Consider the following 13,350-nt stretch of genomic DNA (forward strand, 5'->3'; position numbering starts at 1 on the left):
ATATTTTGATGTTGCTATGCGCATAGAACATACAGCATGTGTACTTGTGTGTTTGTAAACGTGTCTGAATGTGTTTATTTTACAGAATGTATTAAGGATGTGTTTTTTGTTTTTAATAAATCCATTTTTAAAAAATCATTCATTGTTATTTTTGCATAAATGTCATCATCCTGAGCACTCCTACTTTCAGTTTAGGACTGTTTCGGTATATCCCTTATAAAAAAGTAATATAGGCTACTGCAAGTAGTTATGGTCCTATTGGCACTATCTTATTTTGGCACACTTGCAGTACTACTTTTGGACTTTTTTTGTAAAGGATGTGTGTGTGTGGGTGTGTGTGTGGGTGTGTGCGCGCGTGTGGTTCTAGTTTTGTATACACAAATACATAAATAACCCTTTGTCTCCATGCTCTTTAATTACAGAACCTCTGTGCAGTATTTACAGTTTTTCTCGATTGCTAAGACACTTTTAATGAAACTGGGGCCCACTTGATCTCCATCATAACCTAATGAGCACAACAGTATTTTTTTTTTTTTGCAAAACAGTGTGTCATTTCTCATTGCTTTCACACACAATGCAAATGCTAAGCACATTTTTTGTAAAACAGTAAACACAACTCTCTACAAAAGACATAAAACAGTTGAGTAAATCATGTCAAACAAAATTAAAACATTTGGTCACAGCTGATATGAATTACTCCCATGAATGTGAACCTCTTCTGCACGTGTGCAAAACTTCTTTGCACAATTGTTCAATCAGCAATCAGTCCTTATTCATGCATAAAATAGGTCACCTCTGAGTTGCTGTTTGCAAGAATAGACCAAGTAAGAGGCCGAAGGCGAGGTCAAGGACAAAGGAGAGGTAGAGGGGCCCATAGAGGAAGAGGGGTTCAGATGCGTGGTGGTGGAGTAGCTCAAAGGGGAATACAAAGAGCTAATGTTTCAGATGAAATTCATGCCACAATTATTGACCATGTTGTCAATCATGGCCTTTCCATGAGAGAGGCTGGGCAGCAGGTCCAGCCCAATCTCAGTAGATCAACTGTGGCATCAATATTAAGAATATTCAAGAATGAGAATAGATAAGTTACAATGCTATACCACACTGTATTTCAGTAAATATTTATAAATATCATATGGGAGATACTGAAATTGATAAAGGGAACTATGAAAAAGACCTAGGAGTTTATGTTGACTCAGAAATGTCTTCATCTAGACAATGTGGGGAAGCTATAAAAAAAGGCCAACAAGATGCTTGGATATATTGTGAGAAGTGTTGAATTTAAATCAAGGGAAGTAATGTTAAAACTTTGCAATGCATTAGTAAGACCTCACCAAGAATATTGTGTTCAGTTCTGGTCACCTCGTTACATAAAGGATATTGCCGCTCTAGAAAGAGTGCAAAGAAGAGCAACCAGAATTATCCCGGGTTTAAAAGGCATGTCGTATGCAGACAGGCTAAAAGAATTCAATCTATTCAGTCTTAAACAAAGAAGACTACGCGGCGATCTGATTCAAACATTCAAAATTCTAAAAGGTATTGACAATGTCGACCCAGGGGACTTTTTTGACCTGAACAAAGAAACAAGAACCAGGGGTCACAAATGGAGATTAGATAAAGGGGCATTCAGAACAGAAGATAGGAGGCACTTTTTTACACAGAGAATTGTGAGGGTCTGGAACCAACTCCCCAGTAATGTTGTTGAAGCTGACACCCTGGGATCCTTCAAGAAGCTGCTTGATGAGATTCTGGGATCAATAAGCTACTAACAACCAGACGAGCAAAATGGGCCGAATGGCCTCCTCTCGTTTGTAAACTTTCTGATGTTCTTCTTATGTTCTCTGCGTGGAAGTAGAAAGTTTATGATTAGCGTCCACATGACCAGATGTCCCTCCTAGACGCAATGAATGCCGGTTGTCTGGCAATCACTGCAGAGGATGAATACAGCCCATGCTGTGATAATATGTTTACTTGCATTTTATGGTACATACTATAATCATAGTATCAACAAATGGCACAGACACATAAAAGAGGGTTAACCGTGTCAGGGTATATTGATAGTTGTAGTTAGTATTTATTGGGCCATTGTGTATCGATTGATTGAAATAACTTTTCATTAGATAACAAGTTGTATGTTTTGATGGAGGTAGTTGACTTTGTGTCATGTATTTAATGTTTTGAGAGTCTTAGTGCATTTTGCAAATGAAATGTGTCATTTTGGCCAACGTGTTTCAGTTTGGGGCTGCGTATTAATTGTTTTGAAAAAGTGAATTCTGTCTGGACAAATGTGCTCAAGCAATCGAGAAAAACTGTAATTCAATACTGTCACAAGTTTGCTTACATTTTGTTACTGTGACTTCTACACCTTTAAATCGCCCTGGATAAAGGCGTCTGCCAAATAAATCGATTTGTAAATAATCATGTGTTCTGTGTGTGCAGATTAAACGATTTAAAATAATCATGTGTTGTGTGTGCAGATAAAACGATTTACAGCTGTGTGTCAAAGCCGGACACAGGCAGCCGATTCCATATTTGAAGTTACGTTTTCTTGTGTCATCCTGTGCAAAACTCTACAGGTGTGATTAATAATATCCCCTTGCACAACGCACTGGAAACGATGTCGCTTGCTAGGACGTTAACTACGAGTCAGGATCTATAATAATAATAATAATAATAATAATAATAATAATAATACAGTTTAATTTAATAAAATCTGCGCTTTGTATTCACTCAGTGGCGTTGGGGGGTGTTATGCATACCTCTCGCCTCCTACCACTCCCTTTTGACACACACCGACATGAGTTTTATTTTCAGCTCACATTCAGACTCGCTCACCGCACTGTGGTATTACAGTTATCGACAGGTCCCCTTGTTTTCTCCATGCGTGTTCTCAGCCTAACTCCCCCACCAGGCAGGAAAGCGCTCTGAGAAAAAAAAAAAAAAACAAAAAAAAAAAAACTGACGTGTTTTGCGCATTTCCTCCATCAACACTACAGAAAAAGAGGCAGGGTGCAGGAAACCAACAGCAGTAGCAACAGTAAGCACAAGCAAGCAGCCTGGAAGCTGCAGGGACACAGACCAATGGTTGTTGTTCTTCATGTTACATTATTTAAAAAAACAAAAAAACAAACAAACAGCTGGATCTAGGAGAGAAGAAGCGTCCCCATGCACCGCAAACGAGCTGGACCCTGGATTCGTTCCATCGCTGAAACGAGGAAGAGGTGGATTTTAGCACCCGAACGCCCGTGAAGAAGTACTGCTTTCGGAACGTTCTGGGTTTTTTTTCTGTTATACAGAGTGTGAAAGAAAATAGGCTTGTTGTTTTTGTTTTGTTTTTATTTATTATTTTTATTTTTATTTTATTTTATTTGCTACACTGTAGCATTTGTGTGTTTGTGAGAAAACCCCATGGTTCCGTTAATTCTGCGTTCTCTACATGATCAGCTGTGGTTTCTTTATGATACAAACTGAGGAAAACTCAAAAACAAACAACAAAATTACTTTACACGCATCATCGACCGGGAGCGTTTGTGAACAGTGTTTTGCATTTGATTTGTGCGTGTGTGTATGATACAGAGTGAAACAGGACTGCTGTAAACACGGCAAGAATCCTCATATATTCACAGGGTGTCGCAAGAGCAAAACAACATTGTAATAATCTTATTCCCGACTGCGGCAAGTTATTTTTTATTTTTATTTATTTTTATTTCAGGATGCATTTAATAGTGCATAAATAAAATACAACAAAACTAAAGTGGATACAAAAAAAAAAAAAAAAAAACTCGCCAGGAATACAGCTGTATTTTCCCATCATAATAATAATAATAATAATAATAATAATTACATAAATCAGCCATCATCATGGTGGTTTTTAATGGTTTATTAAAGATCAAGATATGTGAGGCTCTGGCCCTTAAGCCCACTGCTTGGTCACTGAGGCACGCTGTGGGACAGAGGACCCAAACGTTTCTTTTGGACACTTATATCGCCCTGAATGTGGACGAGTCGCGGGTCGGGCAGACATCGACCAAACAGAAGACCAACAGCCCCGCCTGGAACGATGAGTTTGTCACCGAGGTCCGGGCTGGGAGAAAGATCGAACTGTCGGTGTTTCACGATGCTCCTATCGGATACGACGACTTCGTGGCCAACTGCATCATCCAGTTTGAGGACCTGCTGCAGAACGGGAGCAGGCACTTCGAGGACTGGGTATGCTTGCATCTTCCTTTTTTTTTTTTTTTTTACATAGATCTGTAAAACGTGTTTTATTTTATTTGGCATTGGATGCAGACAGTATTGGCACTTAGCAATGTACTTTAGGTCTCTTATTTTTCAAGAAAAAAAGATCTTCGGGCTGAAGCTAAACCGTGTCTGTTATTTAGTTTTGAGCGACCACCTGATATAAGCAGATATTGCTTGTCTTATGTGTTGAAGTTACCAGCAAACGCACATGTGCTATGTTGAAGTACGTGAGGCGAACGCTAGCATGGTAATGACATACACAATGGAGCGTCTTATGTAAGGACACATATTTAACGCAGCCACGCCGTAACGTACACCACATCACACAAGTGGACCCGCACACCTAGCCAAGATTTATTTTTTGACACAGCTGTGTGAATTCATGTCGTCATGCCACGGGTGAGTCATAGCAGTAGCCTGACCATTCACTGCCACATGACTTGTGATTTAATTAGGTTCATTGATTCTATTGCACAGAATGTCCAGTAAATTCACCCTGCAACCCCCATTTGTGTATCACATATGATACAATGCTAAGCCACCCCTCTATTACCTAGCCTCACAAACCAGAAAAAATGTCTGTACAAGAAACGCAATCTAGTTGCATATAGTAGCTTTTCTCATTTGGGCATTACAGGGTTAATCTCATTCTGCAGTTCTAATGTCACACCCCTTTTTGTAATGTTTGCCCAGTGGCTAACTACTTTCTACCCACCTGTCTCATTTCAGACTTGTAGATCATTATCAGGTCCTGATATTTCTAGCGCTGGTGTAATACAGTGTAATATGGCATGCTTAGGTTTGTTAGCACAGTGGATGATGCTTCTGTCCTGCTGTCTATTTAACAGCGTGGATATTATAACAGGCTGCTCTCTAGAACCCATGTCAGGAAAGCAGAGTGCTCCGCTTGCTGTTTTCTAATGACCTTGTACCAGGTGTGGCTGATGGGAATTATTAAAGGCGTGTTCATGCAATACTGTGGGGGGCTGTTAAAAGAAAAACGCCTGCAAGAATGGAGCAAATCAGACAGTCATTTTAAGAACTCTGTTAAAAACCTTGTTGTGCGATGACATTTACCTCTCGAGCTCCTTCACTGTGGAACTCTATTCGGAATGATGAGACAGCGCTTATTTTTTATTTTATTTAGCCTTTTACGCGTGAGCAGTTTAGAGCCTGTTTGGTTTGTTATGTTTTTGTGAAGGGCACTCAGCTACAGTATATAAATGAAATTGACATGGTATGGTAAGGTATACAGACCTGGAAAACAATGTTAGTGTTGACCAATTAAGAACAAAATTGGTTCCATTAAGTAATTGAGAACGCCAGTGGAATGAAAGCCAGAGGACCCTGTGGCTCTCCAGGAGCAGGGTTGGCCACCCCTGCTGTACAGCGATGGGAATGAGAGCAGTTTAAGCCACTCAGGGTGTGAGCACGACTAGGGCTGCCATAGCTCTTTCTCTTCAAGTCTCCTTAACTGAGTTCAGCTGGGCCTGAACAAGCTGGCTGTAAACTGGAGCCGGCTGGAACTGCAGTGCGGCGCTAGAGTAATCTTTTCATTCCTGGAAGCTGGTGTAAAACGGTCTCGCTGCAGCATGTCTGTAGGCTTACAGATATCGATCTTTGCAGATAAGGCATGTGATATCTTTGTGGGAGGATGCTTCTCTGTGCTGCTCTTCTGATAAGCACATCCCATCCGTGCCAGTGCTTCTGTGGCACTTCTCTGAATTTGCACACAGGCTGGTTTCACAAACTCTGATTAGCACTAATCTTGGACGACCTTGAGAGGTAGCGTTAGGTAGTCCAAGATTAATGCTAATCGGAGTGTTAGTATGATATGGTTGCTATGCAACAAGATGCCACAGTTCTGAAATGATCACGTGTACAACATTCATGTATAGTTCAACCTTCTGTGTGCTCTACTTTATCAGAAAGGAGACTTTGGTTTGTTGACAGTCCAGTTTGTTTGTGTTCCCCAAAGTAGTTTCAGGTGGAGGGGCGGAAGCTTGTGAAACCGGCGTCTCTAGAGTCAAATAGACACCCTTCTGCTTCTGCATGCAGCTATAGTTATAAATCACATCTTCAACTAAGAACTATATAACTCAGGAAACAATAGACGAGAAAGTTGTATTTTAATTATACAATTACAATTTTACAGGAAATTTAATAAAATAAAATAATAAAAAGTATGTAAAATATAAATTATCCAATAGGTTGCTTTGTTTAGTGAACATGCACTGTGTGTTAGTTTAACTGGGTTAGACAAAAGCGTTAAACATTGGCTCATAGCTTTGCAGCCTCAATGCCCTCAGACAGTCACACAAAGCAGGGGTCTGGAGTTCACCCCATATCGCTGTTTTGTTGTTTAATAGCTAGTGTCTGACATGTTGCTCTTAATAATGTAATTAAATGTGCAAAACAATATCTGTTTTTGAGTGTACCAATTGTAAAGAGCCCTCCTGATGTGTTTAATTGACTGTAATATTTAGCCTTTGTGACATAATTCATCACCAGACCCAGGAGACACATAAGCAAGCTGCCATGCAGTCTATTGAAAGCATTCCTGTTAGGCAGCACTTGCACAGTGTTGGGGAGTTCAAATCCCCCTTCATTATCAGCACTCCATGAGGCAGACAGTAAGTTATGCATCTGTAATACTTATTAGGTGCAGGTTATGCTACAAAGGCCTGTAGCATCCTTCACTTTCACTGTTCATTACTGGGAGGGGAGCCTCAATGCTTACTGGTTTGATGTTGGTGCAGTACGCTACCATATGAGGGCCAGGCACTGCACTTTAAGATTCACAATGAGATGATTGCTGTGAAAAGGAGACATCTGTATATTGATGCTCTCTCCATTCTGCTTTCTGTATTTGATGTAAAGCAGGAGGCTGCAATCAGGGTTCTTCATCTGCACTGAGTGCAGGCAGTGAGGATGCACATGGATTAACTCCATGGCCACCGCTTCCTGCAGACTTACTGTACTTGCTATTAAATCAAATCACTGCGGTTGGCGGCTTTTTTTATTACCGATAGTCCTTGGCCTGTAACGCTGCCACCCTGGGTTGTGACTGTGTTTTCCAGATGATAAAGACCAAACTCTTTGAGATATTGGGTTCATACCCGGTACACAGCTGTGTTTTGTGATTCTTTCAGTCAAGTTGGATAGTGACTTGGTTATTATACCTTTAGGCATGACAAACGCTGTCTTCATTGTTTTGAACGTTGGTCTATGTTGGTTTCTGTTGGTTGACTGAACCTCTGTTCTGCCAATGATGTGCCTCCTGTTCTGCTGTACAGGTGCGCAGTAGAATCTCTGTTCTGCTGTACAGGTGCGCAGTAGAATCTCTGTTCTGCTATACAGGTGCGCAGTAGAATCTCTGATCTGCTATACAGGTGCGCAGTAGAATCTCTGATCTGCTGTACAGGTGCGCAGTAGAATCTCTGATCTGCTATACAGGTGCGCAGTAGAATCTCTGATCTGCTATACAGGTGCGCAGTAGAATCTCTGATCTGCTGTACAGGTGCGCAGTAGAATCTCTGATCTGCTATACAGGTGCGCAGTAGAATCTCTGATCTGCTGTACAAGTGCGCAGTAGAATCTCTGATCTGCTGTACAGGTGCGCAGTAGAATCTCTGATCTGCTATACAGGTGCGCAGTAGAATCTCTGATCTGCTGTACAGGTGTGCAGTAGAATCTCTGAACCAGTGCTTCTGTTCCCAGACTCAAGTTCTAGTTCGCAAGGGAACATGGGTCATGGGCAGATTCCTCTGTATAATAATCTTTGAAACCACAAAAGGGAGACACTTCCTTAAAGACAAAGGCAGGCTGTACAGAAATATCTTTCTCATATATACTGCTGTGGAAAAGTCTTAGACATGTTGCATTTTTCTACTCTGATGCATTATGAGCATCAACAATTTACTCAAAAGCCTCCACTGGTGTTTTCTACTATTATAACAACCTTGACTTGCATAAAGACAGAAAAACATTGAGTGAAATAGCTTGCATCACTCGATTTTCAAGGTGTGGATATCCGAAGAAACATCATCTGTAATTGACATACCCAGGACTGGAAGACCCAAAACTCTGTCTAACAAGGATGAGCAATACTTGAAGATAATATCCTTAAGGAATAGAAAGAAGACAAGCATTGATTGACAACAGAACTGGCAGAAGGCACAGGTGTCGTTGTCCATCAAATCAACAGTATGAAGGTCACTCTTGAAATCAGGATTTAAAGGATGTGTTGCAGTAAGAATACCTCTTTTTTAAGAAAGGGGAACAAGACTAAAAGGCTCAAATATGCACAAGAACACATAAATTAGACTATGGAACAATAGTCAAAGGTGCTTTGGACTGTTGATGGATGGACAACGACACCTGTGCCTTCTGCCAGTTCTGGTGTCAATTCAATGCTTGACTTTTTATTACTTAAGACTATTATCTAAAATAGAAATTCCAATTCCTTCAAAGGAACTGGAATTGGAATTGGGAATTGATTTTAAAAGGGAATTGGAAATTGAATTGGTATTGAAAAAAAGGAATTGATCCCAACCCTGTTCAATTGAATTGTATTGTATCTCGGATCTTGGATTGACTACTGTATATCCCTGTCTCTCTGCAGCATTATCACTTACCTAGTTATTAACCTGCTCTAGAAGTAGGACACCCAGCTTTGCAACATGATCTTCTTACCTGGCGCCCTGCCTCCTCTGTTAGCCTGAGCTGCCCACCAAGTTGCCAATGAGAAAATGAAGCTGGGAACTTGAGCTCAAGTGAAAAGGAAAATTAGCCTGATAGGAAAACAGAAAAGACTTACAGTGTAATGTATAACACTAACCCTTTCATGCATGGAGACCTCATTATGTGGACGGGTACACAAACTCTCTTCTAGTATTTGTATATATGGGGACATATGGAATGATAGCCTCATATGAGGATGCCATTTTTCCCTACATAAAGCAATGGGAAAAAATTGTCTAGGATACCAGGGAGAGGTGTGCTGGGAGGCACTGTGTGAACGACCTTGTCTAGGATACCAGGTAGAGTTGTGCTGGGAGACACTGTGCGAACGACCTTGTCTAGGATGCCAGGTAGAGGTGTGCTGGGAGACACTGCGAATGACCTTTTCTAGGATACCAGGTAGAGGTGTGCTGGGAGACACTGTGCAAACGACCTTGTCTAGGATGCAGGCTTTGAATCCAGCCTGGGGACTAGCAGCTGAAGTGACTTCTGTTAGAAATGAAAATGCGTTTTATTGTTCTGAATGCAAGTTTGAGAAACCTCCTTGCAAGAAAAAAAGTGCTGTACTGTATGCGTAAAAAGCAAGGTGAAGAATGAGGCCATCTGGCTGGCATTGTGCTTTACTGGCCAAGCGATTCCTCTTCTGTGGTTAACGGCTGCATTCTTTTTCAATTAAAAAAAGAAAACAACAGAAACATGGAAACTAACGGCCGTGCAGACTTCAAGAGGGAGCACCGCTTCAGAAACTAAAAACCAGAGCGAGTTCAAGAGCACATTAACAAATGACCACGCTGACTTCACGAGGGAGCGCCGCTTCAGAAGCTAAAAACCAGAGCGAGTTCAAGAGCACGTTAACAAACGACCACGCTGACTTCACGAGGGAGCGCCGCTTCAGAAACTAAAAACCAGAGCGAGTTCAAGAGCACATTAACAAACGACCACGCAGACTTCACGAGGGAGCGCCGCTTCAGAAACTAAAAACCAGAGCGAGTTCAAGAGCACGTTAACAAACGACCACGCTGACTTCACGAGGGAGCGCCGCTTCAGAAGCTAAAAACCAGAGCGAGTTCAAGAGCACATTAACAAACGACCACGCAGACTTCACGAGGGAGCACCGCTTCAGAAGCTAAAAAACCAGAGCGAGTTCAAGAGCACATTAACAAACGACCACGCAGACTTCACGAGGGAGCACCGCTTCAGAAGCTAAAAAACCAGAGCGAGTTCAAGAGCACATTAACAAACGACCACGCTGACTTCACGAGGGAGCGCCGCTTCAGAAGCTAAAAACCAGAGCGAGTTCAAGAGCACATTAACAAACGACCACGCAGACCTCAAGAGGGAGCGCCGCTTCAGAAGCTAAAAACCAGAGCGAGTTCAAGAGCACATTAACAAACGACCACGCAGACTTCATGAGGGAGCGCCGCTTCAGAAGCTAAAAACCAGAGCGAGTTCAAGAGCACATTAACAAACGACCACGCAGACCTCAAGAGGGAGCGCCGCTTCAGAAGCTAAAAACCAGAGCGAGTTCAAGAGCACATTAACAAACGACCACGCAGACCTCAAGAGGGAGCGCCGCTTCAGAAGCTAAAAACCAGAGCGAGTTCAAGAGCACATTAACAAACGACCACGCAGACTTCATGAGGGAGCGCCGCTTCAGAAACTAAAAACCAGAGCGAGTTCAAGAGCACATTAACAAATGACCACGCAGACTTCAAGAGGGAGCGCCGCTTCAGAAGCTAAAAACCAGAGCGAGTTCAAGAGCACGTTAACAAACGACCACGCAGACTTCACGAGGGAGCGCCGCTTCAGAAGCTAAAAAACCAGAGCGAGTTCAAGAGCACATTAACAAACGACCACGCAGACCTCAAGAGGGAGCGCCGCTTCAAAAGCTAAAAACCAGAGCGAGTTCAAGAGCACGTTAACAAACGACCACGCTGACTTCACGAGGGAGCGCCGCTTCAGAAGCTAAAAACCAGAGCGAGTTCAAGAGCACATTAACAAACGACCACGCAGACTTCACGAGGGAGCGCCGCTTCAGAAGCTAAAAACCAGAGCGAGTTCAAGAGCACATTAACAAACGACCATGCAGACTTCACGAGGGAGCGCCGCTTCAGAAGCTAAAAACCAGAGCGAGTTCAAGAGCACATTAACAAACGACCACGCAGACTTCATGAGGGAGCGCCGCTTCAGAAGCTAAAAAACCAGAGCGAGTTCAAGAGCACATTAACAAACGACCACGCAGACCTCAAGAGGGAGCGCCGCTTCAGAAGCTAAAAACCAGAGCGAGTTCAAGAGCACATTAACAAATGACCACGCAGACCTCACGAGGGAGCGCCGCTTCAGAAGCTAAAAACCAGAGCGAGTTCAAGAGCACATTAACAAACGACCACGCAGACCTCAAGAGGGAGCGCCGCTTCAGAAGCTAAAAACCAGAGCGAGTTCAAGAGCACGTTAACAAACGACCACGCAGACTTCACGAGGGAGCGCCGCTTCAGAAGCTAAAAAACCAGAGCGAGTTCAAGAGCACATTAACAAACGACCACGCAGACCTCAAGAGGGAGCGCCGCTTCAAAAGCTAAAAACCAGAGCGAGTTCAAGAGCACGTTAACAAACGACCACGCTGACTTCACGAGGGAGCGCCGCTTCAGAAGCTAAAAACCAGAGCGAGTTCAAGAGCACATTAACAAACGACCACGCAGACTTCACGAGGGAGCGCCGCTTCAGAAGCTAAAAACCAGAGCGAGTTCAAGAGCACATTAACAAACGACCATGCAGACTTCACGAGGGAGCGCCGCTTCAGAAGCTAAAAACCAGGGCTGAGGGACATTAAAGACTGAATAAAAAGCAAGAAAAGCAAAATAGCATAAGAGTGGCAGAATCAGAGTTTGCAGGCTATTAGATTGTACTCCATGTCGCTCCATCGGACTGATCTAATCACTGATAGGTCTGGATGTGAAGCTTCAGTGTAACTTTCTTGTAATCAAACTCCAGCAACTTGCTGATTCCTAAACCTAAGGGGAGAAATAAAGAAGTGTGGCGTTTTTGTCCTTTTTTTCTAGATTACTTGTTGAAAGTTTAATTGTTCTAGAAAGGCACACAGACGAGAGCGAGGGAATTGAACACAGATGCTGCAGCCGTCTCTGTGGGCAGAATGACCCTTTTCAGAATTTATAGCCGGTGCTAAAAAGCATTGATTCTCATCTTTCACATGCATTCACTGGGGGCTTTTCCAGGTTTGCTTGACCTTCAGTGCCATGAACAGGTGGATTGTGGGTCTGGGAGTGGGAGGGGGCAGCAGATTATTGAGGGTCCTTCTTTGCACTTTACTGTATGTATTGTATCTAAGGCCTGGAAAATTGGCATTCAAATCCACTACAATAGCATTGTTTTTTATTTTAATTGTTGATGTAATACATACTACTGTATGAGTCAAGCACAGGCATAGTTTACACAGACAATCCAAGGTACAGTATATTTGATACCGTCTTATTGAATAAAATAGCGACAGCTTGTTTTGCTTCGTTGTACAGTACCAATGCTTTGTTGATGTTGAATGATTCTCTACACGAAGCAGCAAATTTATCAATTAACAGGGATCAATAATCCGAACCCATGATTCTGAATAAAATATTTGATGGGAAGGTATACCCCATTTAGGAAATATTTGGGAATGTTGCCTTACACACTGCATTGTTTCAGTTTGAACTAGCTGCAGTAGTAATTATGCAAGTACAGTAATCCGTCACATATCCGACTGCGGAGGTACCAGAGTAAGGGCGGATATGTAAAAAGTCAGATGAATGAATCCTGTTTTAAATACCATTATACACAGCTGTAATAATTACTATATTCACACAGTTACTGTTTTGAGATTCATTTTTTATTAGGGAGCTCCCCTAAATCCCTTGTTTAGAAAGGTACAGGGTATTAATGCTTGTGACAGGGTAGCCGTCTGCAGTGTGGGTGCGTGCATTCACTGCTGAGTGACAGACAGGAGATCGAGACGGAGGTTGAAGTTGATACACCCCGCAGGCGAACAGGATTTATTTACATATCAACACACTGAACAGCTCACGTGACACTAGCAGCAATGGCAGCGCACAGAGCACATACAACACAGTGTACAACAGCTTTGGTAGGATCAACAATCTCTGAACTAATCTTCTCTGCTCAATAATAAATGGTGCTGAAGAGGTTGATCATGGCAGATAAACAGTTAGGGTGGATATATGATGGGTGGATATTCAAGGGATAACTGTGTATTCTGCCGGTTTGAAGCCTTACCCTGGTACAAGATCCTCCCTGGAGGTGGTGTTGAATTAATGCCCAGCTTTGATGTCATATTAATATTTCCTGAGCATAACC

General features: G+C 42.4%; 1 protein-coding gene across 1 annotated transcript in view; it reads left to right on the top strand.

Moving 5' to 3' along the window:
* The first annotated feature begins 2,960 nt into the window (after positions 1-2,960).
* Positions 2,961-13,350, top strand: part of LOC117411020 (protein kinase C epsilon type) — a 171,778-nt gene continuing 161,388 nt past the window's right edge. The window contains exon 1 of the mRNA XM_059024824.1: positions 2,961-4,209. Within this exon, the coding sequence (XP_058880807.1) occupies positions 3,862-4,209 (348 nt within the window). The 5' untranslated portion in view covers positions 2,961-3,861. The remainder of the gene's footprint in view (positions 4,210-13,350) is intronic.

The sequence above is a fragment of the Acipenser ruthenus genome, chromosome 6 (assembly GCF_902713425.1).
Source record: "Acipenser ruthenus chromosome 6, fAciRut3.2 maternal haplotype, whole genome shotgun sequence".
NCBI classification, from domain to species: Eukaryota; Metazoa; Chordata; class Actinopteri; order Acipenseriformes; family Acipenseridae; genus Acipenser; species Acipenser ruthenus.